Here is a 21,464-nt window from a genome sequence, read left to right as displayed (position 1 = left end):
CTTAGATCTCCCACTCTGATACCATGAAGAATTTACGGTTTGATAGATAATCGGAAAAGTCTACTTCTTTTCATTCACCCAGAAAATGATCTTTATAACAGTATATATGAGTAGACTACACGTGAAAAGTAAAAGAAAGAAAAGTCAACAAAGTCTTTAACAAACTAAAGAATAAATTACCTGTTATAACTAACTCCAGCATACAAAAAATACAACGCTGCAGCTAACTCACTCTACAAGCTGACACACTAATTTTCAAAAGCCTTGCTTGTTGGAAGCTGTGTTACTTGATAAAACTCAAAGATCGTTTTCAAGGCCCTTCGTGGGTGTTTTTCCCCTTTGAGCATTCAAGGTATTATCTCAAGTATCACTTCTCTATCATTCTCTTTTGAAGAGAAACGACAACCAAGCGGCTTATTCTCTAGCCAATAGAGCGAGTCACCGCTTGTCCTTCATTTTTAATTCTCTTGAAGAAGTTTTCTTTGTTTTAGCTTCTACGTGAACTTAATTGTGCCCCGATTCTTGTTTTCGTGTTTCTTGTCATAACATTGACTATTACCAAATATTATTTAAAGATACTAATTTCTTCTTATAAAATCACAAGGATTATAAATATTGTCGTGAGATATTAATCCTTTGTAGCAAGATTATAATGATTATTAATTCTTAATTTTAGACTATGTTTAATAAATAGTAATTCAATATAATATAAAAATTCAATAAAAAAATTTAATAATTCACAGCGTTCATGTTACAAGAGTCTATGTTTAAATATCTCATATCATATAAGATAAAATACAGACAGAAAAGATTAAACTCAAATAAAATTAGCAAATGAAAATATCTTCATCATAAGATATCATCACAAATAATATATTATCTAAATTCTACATGAGTTTATATGTATGATATATGATTAACTGTTAATGTGTTTTATAAAAAGGATTATGTTTTTTAAGAGATTTTAATGATTCTACTTACTAGAGATTTGAATGCGGACTCAAGGTCCGCATTCAAATCAGCCAGTGTACAGTTCCCTGTCAAATGCTTTTTCCCCATCTTCAATTTTGCACAGCATAGATCACAATCAATTGAAACTGAATTAACTTGAGTTTTCTTTATTCAGAATTCAAAAGAAACAAGTGAACAACACAACACAAGTTTGAATTTTTGCATATGTACATATGGCAAGTCCTGACACTGATGCCAAAGGTGCACAAGGAATTTCTCTATGTTATCACTAGGATTCACAGATGACTTCAGAGTTCAACATAGAAAAAGTTTTTCCTTCTTCCTCGAGTTCTTCAATTTTGTAAACATGTAGACTATGATATATATGCCTTTACCACCTCAGAATAATTGCAAACGAATCCTGTCCTAGGGCACGTTATTGTACCATTATTTTTCTTGGCCATTTCTTCAAGCGCCTGCAGGGCAAAAAAACAGATGTCAGACTGAATCAATCTACACATTTCACTCATTCACTAGTAGAATAACTTGAACCTTAGTACTGTAGACATAGCCATTGGGCAAGACTTGTGGTGGATTCTCTGTGTCCATCAACTCTTTAGTTATGTAGCAGACAAGTTTCGAATGGTGCTGCTTTGAATATGGTAAAGGCAATGCCAATTTCCGGAAGCTCTCCTGTGAAAGCGGGTCCTCCTTCGTGCAATCATCCTCATAGCAGTATCTAAGATAGTCAAGGTACAAAAGAAAGAGAAAAGGCAATATCTTGGATAACACACATCAATAACCTCAGTGTAGACTCAGGATACAAGCATAGATACCAGAAAGCAGCTATTACAATGAGTTATTTAGTTCATCATATAATTTACAAAGCAGAATGAAATACCAAGTATTTGGTAGTAATGTATCTATATTACATGACAAACCCTAAGAAAATCAAAACATCCATCTTTGACTCACATATGTATCCTCATTTTTTGTTTTTCATTTGGATGCAAGCAATTTACTCCAATTTATGTTGAAATGGTGTATATATAAGTTTGAAGAATCAGATTACTTTTACTAAAGAGACAATATTGAAGATGCTAGACCCAGCATAACACATATAGGTTATAAACAACAAACTCAACTCTCACCACTAGGCAAAGGTCAACTGCTAAGGGACCACCTAATTTCCTGTTACATGCAGGCAGCAAACACATCTCAAGGAGTAGTCAAAAATTTGGGCACAGCAATACCCATGAGAGAAAGCAATCACAAACTCTGAAAAAGTCGAAGAATATCGGATACGGAGTTTTCAAAGCACATAAGCCTGCCTGTAAATATATATTCAGCAAAGGCTCCAGGGTCATGCCATATAACCTACAGAACTCTTGTTTAAATTGGTCCACCAGGTAGTCCCACTGTTTGGGTTCAAATAAAACCTGGAAAGCAAAACATAGGACATTAACTCTCCCAAAATGAAACCAAGTCTACAGATGAAGCTGTCAAAGAAGAAAAGCATAATGGTTGACTGTTGAGGATAAAAAAAAAAAAAAAAAAAAAGAGTCCAACGAGAACCTATATCCTTTACGCAATGCTGTTAACAGATTCTTTCAATAGGAAGAAAAACATACAAATCCCAAACAGCCAGCTATTTCTAAAGTACGAAGGCACAACACAATCACCGCAAGCAAAAGAGGTAAAAAGAAAGCCATAGGTAAGAAGACAATGAAAATGAGTATTCTAAACTAAAAGTAATCAAGGGAAACAAGTAGCACCAGATATAGTAAGTGCAGAGGCTCTATGTTCTCCATATGCAGACGCCTCAATTTCCTAAGCTGATACTGATGCAGGATTGCCTGATAGAGATTTTGGGATTACATCTTCATGAAGAAATTCATAAAATAGTTGTTTAGCTTGTTTTGGGGTTTTTAGGTATTTGACTTTGTTATTAGGGTTAGAGTTGTTTATGGTGCCTATATAAGTATTAATCTACAATTTAATCCTCCCTTTATCAAGACTGGGAATGGAAAAGGACAGATCTCCTTTGAACAAGAATTAAAAAGACGTGAAAATAAGTAGTCAAAACCATCTTTAGAGCTAAAAGCTGGTTTCTTAAAACGGGCGTCACAAATGGGTACATATCAGTATGTCAAACTTGCAAACTTTCTAAATATAAAATGAAGGGATATGGATCTAAATTTAGACACAGGTGCTCAGATACTTTATGTAGGCCGAAAAGGGTTGAAAAAACATATCCAAAAGGGACCAGCAATAATTAATTGTTATCTGCAACCATTGAATTCTCAAAATATTCAATATTTTTTTAAATTGTTTCGTACCCATCCTTTAATTCAAAGTTGCTTGCTTTTTCTAACTTGTTTTTTACCTATCCTTTAATTCCATATGCCTTTCATCCTAAGAGATCTCTGTAACTCGAGTTTCAACTGCATGAATATGTGTAGGACACATATTCCATGTCGTGTCACGTTGACACAGGAACGACGGGGCAAAATGAAGTGTCAGAGTATCAAAATTGATGAATAATAATTTTGTAACAGATGTTAAGCCACCAACAAGAAGCTCCCAGAAAAAAGTTTTTGATAAATATTTCCCCTATTTTAGTTTAATGCATAAGCAATACGCCCTTGAGCATGGAGTATTAGCATTACAAACCAAGTGACGAATAGTTCAATCTTTGCAAGGGACATAAAGAGAAAAGGAAAGCATTATGCTTTCTCTATACTAGAAACAGTAGTCACACACACACACACACACACACACACAAACAAACAAACCACATGAGGCACATTGCACACACATGTGCACTCACAAAACATGCAGAGAAAGAGAGAGAATTGCATCATTGAACTAAATCCATATGCCATGATCACATAATTGTGATTCACATTTATAAGGTTACCTTGTATGTTGCACATTCAGTATGACTTTTAAAAGCCAATGTTGCCATGACTCGCTGCAATTCTTTCATATGGGTAGCTCCCCATGGAGCAAGATATTTCCGGGCATATGCAATGGCACGTATGTTATTTTCAACTCGTACCAACTCTATGAACTCTTGAAGTCTCAACTGGAATTCAAATTTGCTCTGTCAACAAAATAAAGGCAATAAGAATCGACAAAGATTATAACCAATGGAGGTTCTCCATTTCTCCCATAAATTTTGAATAGGGAAATGTTTATAGTCCAACTTTAAACTTCACAAGAGCTTTACTGCTTATAGATGAAGAAAGTGCAGGGAAATGGTGTTGAATAATGTCAAAATGGTTATGAAACTGACCCTACAACAAGTATATGACATGTTGATTGTATTTCATGGACAACTGCATTCCAACATGAGCGTAAAATGCATTGCAAATTACTTAAACGACACCAAGAAAACATATATCAGGCAAATTTTCCACATATGTTAAGACAAAAATATATATATATATATATATATATATATATATATATATATATATATATATATATATTTTCCCTCATTGAAATTGAAACTTTTATTCATAACAGCTGGTGTAAAAAGAAACAAGGAAAAGACAATAATCAGGAAAGTAGGCAAGAATTTTTTTTTTTTTTTCAGTACTCAAATCAAACTAACATTTGTTTAATAAGGCAATCTTCGTCCAAAGCCCAGAATTTAGTCATCACTTGCAAGTTGTTTTACATTTCCTTCCTTCAGAACTTCATTTGAGTATGAGCAAACACATGCAATGCACACACGCATAGAACTATCTGCATATGTAAGACTAATTTCCACCTAAATTTTAAAGAAGCTTTCTACAATACCCACCATAAGGGAAATGGTAAATGCAACCTCTTCCCCAATCTTCAGCATGCTAAGTTACTTTATTTTTTTTTTTTAAATAAAAAGGGATTCCTATTTGAGTCATTTTTCTATTAGTCATTCAAGTTTAGACACTATAAGAGAGAAATAGCTGGAATCCCCACAATGATTTCTTTAGGGTTGATTAGTTGGTGGTACCTTTGACTTCTTCAACCTAGATTTGTTTTCAGCACACCAGGCAAGAGCAGGAGCTACCTCCCTATTTTGAAGAGCATCAATAACCTTTCTTGCTTCTTGGAATACATCAATATCAACAAGATCCTGCATTCAACTTGCTATCAGCACGCGGACATAAACTCATAAGTTTTTTTCCCCTCTTTCTCCTCTTGCTGGAGAGTTGACGAGAGAAAGAGAGAATGATCTCATATATTATCAAACTATTGAGTCCACAAAACTTCAATATTCTTTGAATGGACATTGACAAAGAACAATTCTAGCAGCGAAACTCAAGTAGTTTACATGATAGGGATATGTTTTACACTTATAGCTATACTGTGAATCTGTGATAAAACAATCTTATCTATCAAAATATCTCAAACTAAAGTAGAACTCATATGAAGTGGCTCAAAACTAAAATTTTCAATCAAAATTACCAAAATATTGCTGCTTTCAGCTAGCTTCATTCCAGTGTCATAGTATGACATTCGTAGCATGTAGTCCACAAGAATCCGCTTCAAGCGTGTGTTGCTCCATTCTGAAAGATTCTCTGCGTCTACTGATTCTAAATGGTCAAGACGAGCACGGCACCTTTGTGCTTGCAAATTCTCTGTTCGACTTCCCTCTTCCAGCTACACGGCCAAAACACATACTAATCACCACACGTAGATCCAGTAGGGTTATTCAGTAACCATATAATCAAAATATTCAATTCTCATTCAAAAACACACGAAAATGAAAAATCAAAACAAAATTTCTTGAATTACACTAAAGATTCTGATTTAATACCCAAAATTCTATTCAATGAGTTATGGGTAAAAAAGAAGAAATCTCAAGAATCAATTTCTACTACTATGTTAGCTGAGGATTTGAATTGCACACAAATTCGCTGTAAACTAACAATTATTCAATAAAAACATAAGATCACAGAGTCATACGGCGTCGGATTTAGGTTTTTTTCTATTGATTTTTCTTTGGATACCTTCCTTTTGAGTCCCTGCAATCTAGACACGAGAGATGTAAGATGCTGAAAGGCGTCATCTTTAGACATATCGGAATCGGCGGCGTCATTGACGCCGGAGATGACGGAGGAGACTTCCTTCTCGACGGTTCGATGGTTAGCTCGGATCGTTTTCTTGTAGTGCTCGAAGGGAACCCGTAAGAACTGGTGCTCCAGCTTTAACGATTCCGTCAGTTGCGTCAGTTTGGAGGACGGCGTTGTGTGGGTGGAGTTAGTTGGGGTGGTGACGGCAGGAGTGGAGACGGCGGAGTTGCCGTTAGGGATGGAATCCATTTCCATCGCGAAGGAAAGGAAGGGAAAGGAATTGATTCTCTTGGGTGTAGTGATGTGAATCTATTAAAAACTTGACCCTTTTTTCAGGTTGTGTAGCATAATGGAGTCGGAAGTCGGAGAAGAAAAGCAACAGGTGAAATCATTGGCGTTAACGACGGCGTTTTGATTTCTCTATCTTTCATTTTCGGATAAGCAAACGACTGCGTTTTTCCGTGGAGCCCATCATTTTAATGACGGGCTAGCATAATTCCAGCCCAAACCAAATGGATTAGCATAAATTTTATATAAAATGATACTTATTTTTTCTTAAATTAATTATTTCATAAAATATATATTAAATTAATAAAAAAATATATTATTATATTTTTTTTCTAAACCTTTTTTTCCTTCATAATAAGAATATTATTTTTTTTATTTGGATATGGAATAAATTCTCAAAATTTTATGAAGTAATAAAAGATTTCTTAAAGTTTTAATCATAAATTTTAAAGTTTTAAAATAATGAAAAATTGAAAAAAAAAATAATTATTATATTTTATTAAAATCAAACTGAACTATAATCAGAATTGACAAAATGTTACGGTTTGATCCTAATTCTCTTAAACTAATGAATTTGAATCTCTATTTTCAACTCATATCAAATTGATAACTAGTTTTAGGGTAAATTATATAGAAAACATCTTAACTTATAGGTATATAATAGCAAGATACCTAAATTTTAATTTGTAACATAAAATCTTATAATTTTTAATTTAAGTAATATAAAACCTTTATGACATTCAGTAGCCAATGTTAAAGTTACATATGCTAAAATATCTATATTTTTATGGATCGGTAGCTTTGAATTATAAATAGGTTTTTAGTTATTAAAGAATCGATTTATGCAATTTAGATCATCATAACGTTTTATGATCTAATTGCTCAATTTTTAAATACTAAATAAACACTTTATTATCGAATGGTATAAATAAGAGGGATAGTATTTTGATATTAATTAAAACACTAAACAAAATATTAAAAGCTGTTACCGAATAAGGCTTTATCCATTTATGAAATAAACTTATTGTTAAAACAAAATTTGATTGGGGTTAATTAGACTAAGAAACTTTTTGGGAAGTATAGAGGAGAGTTTTGCTTGACTTGTGTTATTAAACCAATTTCTCATAAAGTAGGCTATTTTACTTTCATTATACAAGGAAACTAGTTTACTTAGGTGGAACTTCTTAAATTACAATTTTTTTATTAATTGTAATATAATTTATCAATTTATTTTTTAATTTATTATATTATGAACATTATTCTCTTTTGTAGTTTAAACCAAATTATCATTTAGAAAGTTAATTTATATAAACACATTTAGGTTATGTTTGTAGAGCGTAATATAATGTAATGTAATTAATTATGTAATGTAATCAAAATTGTAATGTAATATAATTGTCATTATATTTGTATTTCTATATTTAGTTACAAAATAAAAACAAAATTAATGTAATGTAACGATAATTTTATTTTAATATTTAATTTATTTATAGTATTAGTGATAAGTGATAATGATTATAGTAACTGGTAGTCGAGTAGTAGTAGTAGTGGTGACAGAAGTAGTTAAATGGTAGTGGTGGTGGTAGTGATGACAACGGTAGTTAAATAGTGGTGGTAGTGACAGCGATAATTAGATAATAGTAACGGCGGTGGCAAGGTGAGATAGTAGTTGCAATAGCGGCTTGTTATTGTAGAGGTAACGGTGGCTAAATGGTGATAGTAGTGATAATCATAATCAACACAATTAATTATAATTAATATGACTTTTAAAGGCTAACGGTAAAAATTGTTATTTCATAATTATTTTCTTTATACGCAGATAAATAAAATAGAGTTCTATTAACTTGTATTTACAATCTACTTTTACAATTATCATGCCTCAATTTTAGGTTCGGTAGTTCATCGACCTCCTTTTTTCCAGAAATTACAAATTTTTTTTAATATTTATTCAGTTGTCGTTTTAAGAAGTTAAAATTTTTAAATTAATTTTCTTTGGGCTTAAGGCTTAATTACACACACTCCTTTTATTCATTGGGAGCCTGTTTTTAATTTTTTATTTAATTTAATTTAATTTAAAATTTTTAATTTAAGTTATTAATTTAACTCAAAAATAAAAAATTATTTTTTTAATTTTAGAATTAAATTAAAAAATTAAGAAATATATTTTAAAATTAAGATATTAAAATTTTTTTATTTAAATCAAAAAATTAAAAAATTTAATCTATAAAACTCAATTTTTAACTAAAAAATTAAATTAAACTTTTTTATAATCACAGAACTAAATTGAAAATTGCATTTTTTTTTATAAATTTTAATATTTTATTATTCTGAAAAAAAATTTCGTATCAAATCAATTTTTAAATAGTATGATTGATATTTGACACCATTTGATTATATTTTTAATTTAATTTAAATAAATAATTAAATTAAACTTGTTAATAAGCACAAAATTAAATTGAAAATTACATTATTTTCTTTATTTTTTTCACAAATTTTAATATTTTATTATTATGAAAAAATTTCATGCCAAATCAATTTTTAAATAGCATGATTGATAATTGACAATGATTTGACTACATCACCAAATCAGCAAATTCCAATTTAATAATTAGATCCAATCCAAATCCTATGTTAACACACCCATTAGGGATCACCATGAGTTTAGATTTTTTTTTTTAATTATTGAATCTGGTTTTAATAAAATAAATTTAAATAATATATAATGAAATTTATTATAAATTGAAATTTTATAATAATATAGGTGAAGAAATTGGATCTAAATTAAGGGTTTGTATATTGAATATTTATTATTTAAATTTATTTATATAAATAAATAATTAAATATTATATTTTATAATAATATAATTAAAATTTATATAATTAATTTAATATTAAAATAATTATAATTATATTTAACATGAGTACAAATAATAACACTAAACAAAAAATTTTAGCTATTAAATAATGAATGATTTTATTTAAAATATTTAGCCGCAGTTCTTCTAATTTAAAATGATAAGTTTCAATTTTTTTTTTTAATTTTGCCAAAATTAAATTATTTCACTCAATTTATATAATTTAATATATGTGAAAAGTTTTTTTTTTTTTCAATTTTCTGTTTAATAATGATTACTAACATCTCAACATGGACAAAGATGATGATTATATGGGTAATGTTAAAAAAGCTGCATCAAATAGAAGCCTAATGATGTGCATCATGATGTTTAGCTTGAAGCCAAATCCATTTAAATTTAGAAAATAATATTTTAAATAATATATATTAGTAAGATTTGGTATTAAATGGATTACATTTTAAATTTAAATTTTGTACTCTATGATTGATTGAGAGATATAATACTATTTTTAAAATTTTCATTTATAAATTTAAACTTTTAGGTTATGTAATTTCTTAATATGGCTGCGCTTATTCATGTTTCAAGCCTAGTGAGCTTTCGTGTGCTTGGAGTGTAATAGAAAGATAAAAAAAAACTATTCTTAGAACCCTAACCTACCAATTTACCAATTTATACTTTTAAGTATGGTTGTTTTTTGATAATAATAACACTCATTTCATTTGTTTGTAAATAATTTACTACCTGTTCGACAACAATTGTATTTAATATTTTAATTATGGTCAAAATATCTCTTTCATTTTATATTGGCAGTGTTTAATGTTTGGTATTTTTACTAGAGTTAAAAAGACAGTGTTTAATATTTTAACTCAAATTAAAAAGATGATATCACTAATAGTTAATACATAACCGTTAATCGACATCTGACAATTATTAAAAGAGCTAACAATTGCTATAATAGTTAGCAGAGTTATGCATAGTTCTCGAGAGTCTCATATTGAACTAAAGAACTGTATAAAATCAAAGTTATTTTGATACTTTAGTTCAGTTTTAATTCTTCACGAAAAACCGAACTGAAACCGTATCGAAATCGAATCAATAATTGAATTTGTATATATGTTTTTTCTATACTTTTTTTTAGGTATATTATACACTTTCAATATAATTATATATATATAATTATGAACTAAATGTAACCTAGTATTATATTTTATTTCTCTATATTTCTTAATAATTTTAATTATAAATACATTAAATTATCTTGTGTTTATTAATTATAAGGGGGTGTTTGGTTATTACCCTTATAAATGTCGTTTGGATACTTAAAAAAAAAATGATGTTAAGTTTTCACTTAATTAATATTTATACCTTCTTAATAAGTTAAATGTTAATCTTAGGATGCCTAGGTTAATAATCACCCTCTTTAAAAGTTAAAAATTACAAGGGTGACATTTAACTCTTAATTTTTTAACTTTATACTAAACACAAGTTAAGTATACTTTTATACATATATATACTTAATTCATAATTATATTTGTATCTTATTATTAAATATTATATAATTAATAAATAGTTAAAATATATATTATATAATATATTTATACTATTCTATTATATAATATGCTTAATTCTAAATTATATATACATCTTAGAATTAAAAATTATATAATTTAAAAATAACTGAAAAATAATATCACGTATTAATAACTAAATTTAAAATTTAAATATTAATTTAAATATGATTTTTTATTAAAATAATTAAATAAAATTATTTTAAAAATCTAGAATTGAATCGAAATTATAACAAATTGAATTAAAAATAAAAAATTAAAAATTATATTAAAATAATAAAAAATTAAATTAAAATCATTCTAAAATTTTTAATATATAATAAAATAACTTACTGAAATCATAAATAATACTAAACTTTAAATATTCAATTAGTAAAAAAAAATTATTTTTGTTATTAAATAGAATTTAATTATAATGAAGAATATTATAAAATTATTAAAGAATAATATATTTTAAAATTAAAAAAAATAATTTTTCTATACATAAATAAAATAAAAAGTCAAATTTTGAAATAAATTAGTACGACATGCGGTCTCTTTGGCACTATAATTAATAAATTATTAAAATTATTTTAATTATTTTAACATTTTAATTTTGATTTTTCACTATCAGTGGGTTCCATTTCCACATCACATCTCCGCGTTAAATCAGAATTCCATCAATCAAAACCCCGGCTCGTCTTCCACTTTATAACGACGCAATACCAACTATTTTTATATTTCATTTTCGGACCAAATTACCCTTTTTTTTTCATTTTTCAACTTATTTTTTTTAAATATATAATATGTGTAAATAAATAAATTAAATTCAAATAAGTAACTTAGTTTATTAATAGATTCATAAATAGGTATATTTGTAATAAATTTATATTATTTTTTTATTATATTATAAATATATTTATATTTATTTATGAATATTTTAAAAATAATAGATTGATTAAAACTACTATATAATAATAACAATAAATATATATAATATGATATAATTATTTGTAACTTAAATTTATTTTTTTTAAATTAAGTTTAATTTTATATGAAAATAAGACTATAATTTAAATTTTATAATTTTAAATGTAAAATTTACTAAAATTATAAATGAATCAAAATATTCACAAACTAGACTCAAGTAAGATTTCCTTTTATCAATTTTACATTTTATTTTAAAATTTTATATGAATTTCATTTCATTTATAGTGATTCAGTATTTATTTTGATTTTACAGATGAAATTATTATCATTATAAAATTTTATTTAAATATATTAAATAAACAATTAAAAATTAAATTTTATATAGTATTTTAATTATGAAAATTTGAAAGTAACCAAATAAATTTGTAAATGATTTTTAATAACATTTTAGGTCTGACATTACTAATGGGAGAAAAATTTATATCTTATTCCTAAAAATTTTAAAATATTATTTTTTTTTTCAAATAAATTGTTTTAATATCCCAGCCAAATGCTACAACTCAATTTATTTATTTATTTTTTTTATAAACTTACTATAGACAATAACCTCTCTAACTATTAATAAAAATATCAGTAATATAAATGGAAATAATAAATTTTATTTTATTATTAATATAAATTGATTTTTTTTAATTATTTAAGAAAAATTTTTAATTAAAACTTTGTTGTGTTATATTTATTAATTTAAAATTGTAGTAAACAAATTTGAAAATATTTTTTATTTCTTAAAATGAAAATTAAAAAATTAAAGGAATAATTTTAAATATTTTATATAAAATTTAGTTATGTTAAAATTTAAATTTTTAATATATATATATATATATATATATATATATATATATATATATATATATATATATATATATTTACGTGGTGGATTTCTTACAAAAATATTTCCTAGTATTTTTTTTAACATAACTAGTGTTTTTATTGCTAAAATATAATTTAAGATAATTAAATTTACATAAAATAAATTTATTTGGAATTATTCCTTGTATTTTTTTAATTTTCATTTTAGGAAATAACAAATTTCATGTTTATTTAATATGTAAATAATTATTAAATTAATAAATATAACACAATAAATTCTAATTAAAAACTTTTTCTCAAATAATAAAAAAATTCAATTTATATTAATAATAAAATAAAAATTATTATTTTTATTTATATTACTGATATTTTTACTGATAGTTAGAGCGATTATTGCTTATAATAAATTTATTAAAAAAATAAAGTAAATCGTAAAGTAAATAAGTAAAGAATAAATTTTTTGAGCTTCACATACTCTTAAAGTTTTAATTAAATTTGAATAAATATTTTAAAAAATATTATTTTAAATAATATTTTTTTAAAATTTTTATGCTATTTTATAAGATGAGATATTACTTAGGAAAATATCATTTGTGACTTAAAAATTGTGCTTCCTTAAATAATTTTTATATTTTTTTTATAATAATTACTTAAAAAAATATTATTTTAAATAATATTTTCTTTAAATTATTTATTTAAGTAGTATTTTCATAAATAAATATTATTTAATAAATAATTTAAGAATTACATTGTATTTATAAATAGTTTTTTTAAATTATATTATTTTAATAATTAATTATTGATTTGATGTTAAAAATTAAAATAATTTAAAAAATACTATTTACTTATTAAAATAATAATTTAATTATTTTAAACGTTATTTTTAACTTTTTATTATTAAAACATATTAAATTTATTTTAAACAATCAATAATTAGCATACATATTTAAAAAAACGTTTTTTTTTTGGACCGCCCTTTATCCATCTCCCTCTTTCTCTCTCTTCCCACCATGCACTCTCTCCCCTCCCCCCCAAGATGGATAAAATTAAGCTGGCTTGAGAGCTCATTGACTAGCAATAGCTTCCTTAAATTTCGGTTTTTGGGTTTTAAATGTAATTTAATAGTTCCTTTTTTGAATTTTGAATCTCTCTCAGAAGGTTTAGTATCTCGACATTAATGGTAAGTCATTCATTTCTAGATTAAATTTTCTCTTTTTTTTTTAATATTTGTTTGTGTTTTTCTTTTGGGTTCTTGCAATTTTTGACCGTTAAAAGTAGCAGAAGAGTAAGGAAATTGTAAGTAAAGTTCTTCCTTGGCTCTGTTTGGTTGCCCAGAAAATTCGAGTAAGTTTGATTTTGCATACTACCTGTTTTTTCTGATTCTCTTGTTCTTTTCTTTTCTTTTCTTTTTCTTTTTTTATTTTTGTTTTGTTTTGATCGAAATTGTATTTGGAAATTCAAACTAATGGTAACTGTGTGAGTTGTTTTCTGTTGGGTTTCTGAGGGACCAAACAGACTGCTACTGCTTTTGCTTATTCTTCTCTTATGCACAGAAAATGAATGTTTGCTACAGAAAGAAATAATTTTACAAATGAGTTTCAATTGAAATTTTTTCCCCAAAACTTACGTATTTTTGTTTTCAAGTAAAAAAAAAAAATTTATGGAAAATCAGTTACAGGGATTGTGGTTATTTGTCTCGAGCCTCGACATTGTTCATGAGCTAAAAAGTGTATAGTAAGTGATACTGCTGTTGGTGTCAGACATTCGGTTTTTTCTTTTTTTTTTTTTAATGGTTAGTGGTTGATTCTTTAGAGATAAGGTGTTTTAGGGTTTTTGAGAATTGATCTTGTATTTTATTAAGATTCTGTCTTATGTTCTATGATTTTGTACTTAAAGCTTGCGTTGCTGTACTCTAATCTATAGTTTCTGTTCCATATAAAATATTAAATTTATTCATTTATTTATGGGTTAACATTATTCTTTTCCGTTTATTTAATGTTGAGCTATCCAACGGTATTGTGGCTTTCAATTTTCAAGCCGTTCCTCTGTTGTTGTTAAATAATATGTTGCATTTATGTGTGTGCTTGCAAGCATGTGCGAGTCAATCTTTAAAAGCTAATCCCAGGAAAGAAACCAAATTTGTTCATATTAATTTATTCCTATTAAGTTGATTCTGGCTTGTGACTGCCACTGGTTTGGATTATTTTTTCTTATTTATTATTATTATTATTATTATTGGGGGGTGGGGTGTGCAGCTCTATTAATTATGCATACTTTGTCATTATGATATGAAATCTTAATCTCGTTTAGGCTATGTATTTGATTCTTGATCAATTTGTTAAGACCAAGTTTTTTTGGTTCATAATGTTGTTAGTTGTTTTTTCCCCTACAAACATAATATTGTGACAGTTTTTAATAATGTTTTTGTTGTTTGGTAATAAGACAATTTCTACTTGTTTTTGGCATATTATTTCTGAAATTTTCAATTGTATTCGTTTTCCCCCTGCTGGACGTTTTCTTTTTCCTTTTTCTCATTAAATCCAATATTATTAACGAGTCATGATTCCTATCATATGGTTCATTCCCATTGCTTTGGGGTTATTCATAATTATCTCTGCTTTGTTGTATGCTTTTCTTTTTCCTCTGTCAGATATCTTAAATCTTAATATAATGGCCTAATTTGCCAAGTTGTATACAGTTGTTTTTTATTCAAGGTCTATTATCCTCACATTTGCTTTTACCTTTCCCACTCTGCAGCAATCTTGACGATGATAATGCATTTCAGATTTTGCTTTTCCCCTATTTTTATTTTTCTTTAAAAAATTGCACTTCAGGTTCAGTGATTTTATCAGAACTGACTATAAAGACCGGGATAGAAGCCACTGTTTTTCATGAGCTACAGATAACAGTTTTAGATACATAGATGAAGAAGCTATTCTTTTTCAGATCTTCTTCCTCCGACAATGGAAACAACAATAATGGTTGTCTGCCATCAACTGATAAACAAGATTACTGGGATGGATGGGAAGGTGGGTTGAACAATCAAAGTGGTGATAAGGCTGACAACAACTTCCAGAGTTCCAAAAGCTTATTCTCAAAGTCTCGAAAGCAAGTTTATGATAATCCTGCTAGCTCCAGCACCAGTTCACATCTTAGAAGAAGCCACTCAATGTCATCAGCTGCCTTTCTTGTTGATGGACTGGAGCAAAGAGATTTTTCTTACATGGGTGATCAAAGTAGATCTCCTTCTAGTAGCATTAGCAGTGCTGCTCGTCAGCATGACCATCCATCTAGGTGAGGCATTTGATTCACTGATATCTGATAAAATGTATTTGTTGAGGGCTTCATTTTATGCTTCTAAATCTAAAGTTTTCCAAGTAGCAATTGGCACCCCTTTTATTTTAATTTGTTCCTGTGAGTAATTTGGTGGGCTTTTGGTTTATGCTAGAAGGCGGGCTCTTACACCTGAGAGGCAAGCCAGAGCAAAGCGATTTGAAGTGACAACTATTCAAAATGCATATGGACAAGAGAGGCCTGGATCTTCCAGTTCTTCTAAATCTCATCATGATTCATCAGGAAACTCTTCTTCTAGTAGCATCTCAAGCAAAGTTTTGGACCGCTACATTGATGGAGAGCAGCAGCAAGAGAGAAATAAGCCCAAAAACTGTACTCTCCAAGGAAATTTTGCTGTGAATGGAAATGATGCTGGACAGCCTCCACCACGAGTTCAATATATAGCTCCTGCATCACCAACAGATGGCATAAAAAATAAGCACAGGTCTCAATCAGTTAAGGATGCTAAAGACACCCGCCTTCATTTTTCTTCCAGAGATTGGGTAGAGAAGGGATTTAATCAGGAATCTCCACGGAGACTTGCAAAAAATGTTATTGAGAGGCTCTCCCAAACTCATTATTTTCACAAACCAAGTTCGAAGGAGTTTAACCATGATATGCCAATCACAATTGAAGATATATATGCTGAATCCATGAATAAATGTGTTGATTCATATATAGATGATCCTTCCCGAAAATGTTACTCACAGGAGGAACCTTATGAAACCATTAATAGTTACTATGAAAATGATTTCTTAGGCTCTCAGAAAAACACTTGTTTATTTGGGAACAGTTGTGGGGATATGAACATTGTTCAAATTGAGGATGCTGTAGATGTGGAATTACAACGAAGATCTAAAGAAGCTGAGGAAAGGGTCTTGCTTCTTTCTGAAGAACTTGACCGAGAATGCTTTCTTCAAGGTAGTGGGTTTGATATATCATCCTTGATTCAGAATATTAGGAACTTAATGGAGGATAGACTAAGCTTGGCTATTGAGGTTTCAGGTCTTTTGAACTCCCGAATTTCTGAGAGAGACACTTCCAGGGAAGAACTTAGATTGGCAAAAGCAGAACTGGAGTCACAGACCCAAAGACTACAAAAGGAGAAGAGTGAATTGCAGTCAGCATTGGAAAAAGAGTTAGACAGAAGGTCAAGTAACTGGTCGTTGAAGCTTGAGAAGTACCAGTTAGAAGAGCAGAGGCTTCGAGCTCGTGTTAGAGAACTTGCAGAGCAGAATGTCTCCCTTCAGAGGGAAGTCTCTTCTTTTAGTGAGAGGGAAGAAAAAAGCAGAAGTGTGATTACATATTCAGAGCAACAACTTAGACACCTGACCTCAAGGTTGCAAGAGGTGAGCAAGGAGAATCATGATCTAAGAGAAGATATTTCTGAATTACAAGATAAGTACAGAGTGGCAGAAGAAGATCTTAATTGCATCAAAAGAAATTTTGAAGAGAAGGACAAGGAGTGCAAAGAGTTGCAAAAGTCTACTGCTAGATTGTTAAGAACCTGCAATGAACAAGAGAAGACAGTTGAGGGTTTGCAGGAAGCATTTAGTCAGGAAATTGAGAAGAAGCAGTTATTGGATAAGTATGACAAGCATGTGACAAAATTGCAAATGGAGCAAATGAGGTTGACTGGGGTAGAATTGGCTTTGCGAAGGGAGGTGGAATCTCATAGGATTGAAATTGATTCTCTTCGACATGAGAATATTGGTTTATTGAATCGCTTAAAGGGCAGTGGAGGAGAGATTGGTGCTTTAACTTTCAAACTAGATAAAGAAATGAGGACCCATGTATGCTGCCTGAAAAATCAAGGGCTATCAATGTTAAAGGAGAGCACACAGCTATGCTCCAGGTTATTGGAATTCATCAAAGGGAAAGCAGGCCAAATTCCAGAAACTAAGCAGGGTATAGAACTTATTGGAAATGGTTTAGACGGGCAGTTTGTTGTTGAAGCCGATGCAAAAGTTCAAGGCTTTAAGCAAGGAACTGAGAATCTAATGAGGAGTTTGCAGACAATATCTTCTTTGCTGCAGGAGAAGTCCAGTTCAGTTGCATCAAAATTTGAGGTGCCATGCACTAATGTTGATGGTTCAGCAAAACTAAATCATCAAGCTTCAGAGGTGAGCTGCTATTTAAATCAAGGACAATTGTTCAGTTTGTTGATTTATGTTCTTCTGAGATTTGCGTTGTCTAGTAGACTTGTTTTCAATCACCAATGCTATTATTGGTTTTTTTCCTTTCGTTTGTTTAGGAAACATTAAAATTTGAGCTCAAAGCAGAAATTTTGCTTACAAGTCTATTAAGAGAGAAGCTGTGCACTAAAGAGTTGGAGGTTGAGCAGTTGCAGGCTGAACTGGCAGCAGCAGTGAGAGGCAATGACATCCTCAAATGTGAAGTCCATAATGCAATGGACAACCTCTCCTGTGTCAGCCACAAGTTGAAAGATTTAGAACTTCAGGTAATCCACTTCTACTGCAAAAATGTGATGTTCAATGTCAGTTCATGCGTGCAGCATGCCTGTGTTTGAAACCCCGTTTTTTAAGACAAACCTGAGATTTGGTATTTAAGTTGAGGGACCAGGCTGGCCAATGGCTTAAAAAATAAATAGGCAGGTGGCTTAAACGAGATAAAACTACCTCTCAAGAAGCTTTAACTCATTTTACGCGTTTGAATATTGATATATCTGCTAGAATTTTTAATTTTCATCTCTTATATTAATATATTTTATGCATTTGCCTATTCCTCAATTATTGTTGTGGGTTGATGTTGTGTGAGGCTTTCCATTTGTCAAAAATGATAAAACCCTACAATTTCTTAATAAATTTGCAGCTTTAATAAGTTTCAAATTTTATCCCTTTTTTTTTTTAATTTTCAATTAAAAAAGAATTCAGCATTAGCACTTGTTATTTCTTCTTTGTAACAGATGCAAAAGAAGGATGATGGTATAAGTCGGCTTCAAAATGACCTCCAAGAATCTATGAAGGAGCTAGCAATCATAAGGGGCATTCTACCCAAAGTTTCTGAGGAGAGAGATTTGATATGGGAGGAAGTGAAGCAATACAATGAGAAGAATATGCTCTTGAATTCAGAGGTAAGCATCTTGAAGAAGAAGATAGAGGCCCTTGATGAAGACATACTTCTCAAGGAAGGTCAAATTACAATCCTTAAAGACGCCATAGGTACCAAACCTTTTGACCTTCTTGCCAGTCCTGATTATACGCATGAATTCTTGCTAAAATGATTTCTAGAGAGCTGGGCATTTTGGTAGGATGTGTAAACACTGTTTATAGTCCTATACTTTGAAATATGTGTTTTTGAGTTATTATAGGTCATAGGTAGGATGTGTGAAAAATGTTTATAGTGTTGTGTTCTTGAGGTTTCTATACCCTCCAACTCTACTCTATGTTTTCCCTTTTCTCATAGTGGGGTCTTTGATGGTGAAATGGTATAAAAGCCTTAAATACCATGATTCTTTTGTCTAATGCTAGCTTTCATAATTGTATGTAATTGATTTTCCTGTTATCTAATTAAAGTTATAAATGTATCTTTGCTATTTTGTAAATGGAGCTGCTCTCTCTTGGAATTTAGATGCTTATATTGGAGTCCAAATCACAGATCTTGAGGGTTTTAAGAATCTGAGTGACATTGTTGACTTCTTGTATAGAAATAATTTTTTTAATATATTAATTAAAGAATATTAAAAAATAATTTAAAATTAAATTTAATAAATTTTAATTTTGAGAATATTAAAACAATAAAATATTTTTTTAAATTGTTATTTTCAATATTTATAATATTTAAAAAAATAATAAATTTGACCCCATTCACAATGCCAAACCTTTCATATATAAGTTGCAATGTTTACTGCAAATCACAGGGAATTTTGTTTTTTAGACTATTATATGTTTTTATCCCATCTTGGATTAATTATTTTGCCATTACTTGTCACTGTCTACACTTGAAACACATCAGATAATAATTAAAATTATTCCATATTTTCCCTCATATTTGCCCACAGGACATACCATAAATAAAATGTTATATTTGTTATAATGAGTTTTAGAGATGTTTAATTTAGCTTATAAATCAATCAAAGTCATTTATAAATAAAAAAAATTATAAATAGATTAGTATTTAATTTAATTTATAAATTAAAAAATTATTTAAAATAAATCAAAAATTATTTATCTACTTATTTTAAAATTATGTTTTGATCAAATAAAAATTATATTATTCCAATAATTTTTTAAAATATTAATATTATTTTTATTTTAACAATTATAATATTCAATGATATATCATTTTTTATCATTTTGATAAATTAAGTTATTTTTAAGCACATTTTAACTAAATACTTAAATTATTTAAAAATTAATTTTAAACAGTTTTATCAAATAATTAATTAATTATTTTTAAATTAACTTATAAATTAAAAAATATATATTTTAAATTAAAAGTTAAAAGTAAATAACCAAGCCAAATATCCTTTTAGATGGAAATAAAAAATTTTAAAAGGCTGTTGAGTAATAAATTTTAGTCCAAAAATATTGAAATCATAATATTTTAGAGAATTTGATGTGAGAGTTAGATAGAAAACTTTATTTATGATGCACACTGAACAAGGGATGCAAGTGGGGTTGAGTATTTAGTTCAAACTGAATCGAATCATCAAAATTGAATTATCATATTTTAGAAATTAAATTAAATTGAAATGAATGAAAAATCAAACTGAATTGAACTACTCTATTTTAGTTCGGTTCTGTTTGAATCTATCAATTTTTGAGTTTGGGTAAATTTTTTAATTTAGACTTAATTTTCAAGTTATTTAATCTGATTTTGAGCTTGATTTGAACCTAATTACTATTAATCAATGAAATTAAACAATTTATATAAATAAAATTACATATAATTCATAAATTTTTTATAAAAATAAATCAATTTAAAAATCAATAAAGTAATTTGATTCGGTTCGATTCAATCATTTTTTCTCTTCAAAATCGAATCGAACCGAAATTATTGAAATTCTTAAAATGCAAAATCGAATCGAATCAAATCAAATTATCGTAAAAACTAAACCGAATTACTGAATTAAAGCAATTCATAGTGCTCACTTCTATATGCAAGAAGGCTAATCACTATCGTTACTTTGCTAAGTTAAATAACATTTTTGGAACTAATTAGAACATGTTGGTCATTAAGATTAAAATAATTTTTTTCAAGAGTGTTACCTTAAATATTGTTGAGATCTTTTTTTTGAAATAATTATTTTGTTATTTTTAAATTGTCATAAAATCAAACTGGCTCAACTAGTTGAATCGAATCAATTTATCCGAGAATTGAACCAGTAGTGATCCATGGTTTATGGTTAAAACCCTTTTTTTGAAAAACAAACAGTAGAGTTTAATGCAAATGGATCCTCTCATTAAAAAAAATAATAATATATATTCTTCTCCCACAATAAATATAATTATATTTGTTAAAATAAAAAAAATATCAAAATTATTTTTATTACTTTATTAACTTAAATTATATTAATAAAAAATAATAATTACTAATCAGTGACAATTAAAAATAAAGATGAAGGTTTCTAATGACAAAATATTAAATCGAATCAATAAGAA

General features: G+C 28.2%; 2 protein-coding genes across 4 annotated transcripts; one reads left to right on the top strand and one right to left on the bottom strand.

Moving 5' to 3' along the window:
* Positions 1–1,091: 1,091 nt before the first annotated feature.
* On the bottom strand, positions 1,092–6,392 carry LOC110667448 (protein MAEA homolog). The gene is made up of 7 exons (XM_021828291.2): positions 5,955–6,392; positions 5,410–5,604; positions 4,955–5,077; positions 3,872–4,057; positions 2,257–2,390; positions 1,504–1,690; positions 1,092–1,427 (listed from the first exon to the last, which is right to left on the bottom strand). The coding sequence occupies exons 1-7, from the start codon at positions 6,270–6,272 to the stop codon at positions 1,326–1,328; spliced, it is 1,245 nt and encodes a 414-aa protein (XP_021683983.2). The 5' UTR covers positions 6,273–6,392; the 3' UTR covers positions 1,092–1,325.
* Positions 6,393–13,483: 7,091 nt separating this feature from the next.
* LOC110652006 (uncharacterized) lies at positions 13,484–19,405 on the top strand. Of its 3 annotated transcripts, XM_058133491.1 has the most exons (6): positions 13,485–13,687; positions 13,783–13,851; positions 15,342–15,801; positions 15,956–17,963; positions 18,095–18,301; positions 18,767–19,405. In XM_058133491.1, exons 3-6 carry the CDS (start codon positions 15,431–15,433, stop codon positions 19,082–19,084), a joined length of 2,904 nt encoding a protein of 967 aa, XP_057989474.1. In that variant the 5' UTR covers positions 13,485–13,687; positions 13,783–13,851; positions 15,342–15,430; the 3' UTR covers positions 19,085–19,405. The 3 variants fall into 3 exon arrangements, with proteins under 3 accessions (XP_057989475.1, XP_057989474.1, XP_057989473.1); XM_058133492.1 differs by lacking the exon at positions 13,783–13,851 and having other exon boundaries at positions 13,484–13,687; positions 15,959–17,963; XM_058133490.1 differs by lacking the exon at positions 13,783–13,851.
* Positions 19,406–21,464: the final 2,059 nt, after the last annotated feature.

The sequence above is a fragment of the Hevea brasiliensis genome, chromosome 14, assembly GCF_030052815.1.
Source record: "Hevea brasiliensis isolate MT/VB/25A 57/8 chromosome 14, ASM3005281v1, whole genome shotgun sequence".
In the NCBI taxonomy this organism is placed as follows: domain Eukaryota; kingdom Viridiplantae; phylum Streptophyta; class Magnoliopsida; order Malpighiales; family Euphorbiaceae; genus Hevea; species Hevea brasiliensis.
Note: the sequence above shows the minus strand (reverse complement) of the source record. Positions and strands in the feature narration are given on the sequence as shown.

Bases quoted from the DNA above. Each gene is read 5' to 3' on its own strand.
- LOC110667448 (XM_021828291.2), bottom strand. From the start codon at position 6,272: ATGGAAATGGATTCCATCCCTAACGGCAACTCCGCCGTCTCCACTCCT. The intron at 5,605-5,954 runs GTATCCAAAGAA...TTGGCCGTGTAG, and splicing joins TGCAGGGACTCAAAAGGAAG to CTGGAAGAGGGAAGTCGAAC. The intron at 2,391-3,871 runs GTAACCTTATAA...TTTGCTTTCCAG, and splicing joins CTGAATGTGCAACATACAAG to GTTTTATTTGAACCCAAACA.
- LOC110652006 (XM_058133490.1), top strand. From the start codon at position 15,431: ATGAAGAAGCTATTCTTTTTCAGATCTTCTTCCTCCGACAATGGAAAC. The intron at 15,802-15,955 runs GTGAGGCATTTG...GGTTTATGCTAG, and splicing joins CAGCATGACCATCCATCTAG to AAGGCGGGCTCTTACACCTG. The intron at 17,964-18,094 runs GTGAGCTGCTAT...TCGTTTGTTTAG, and splicing joins TAAATCATCAAGCTTCAGAG to GAAACATTAAAATTTGAGCT.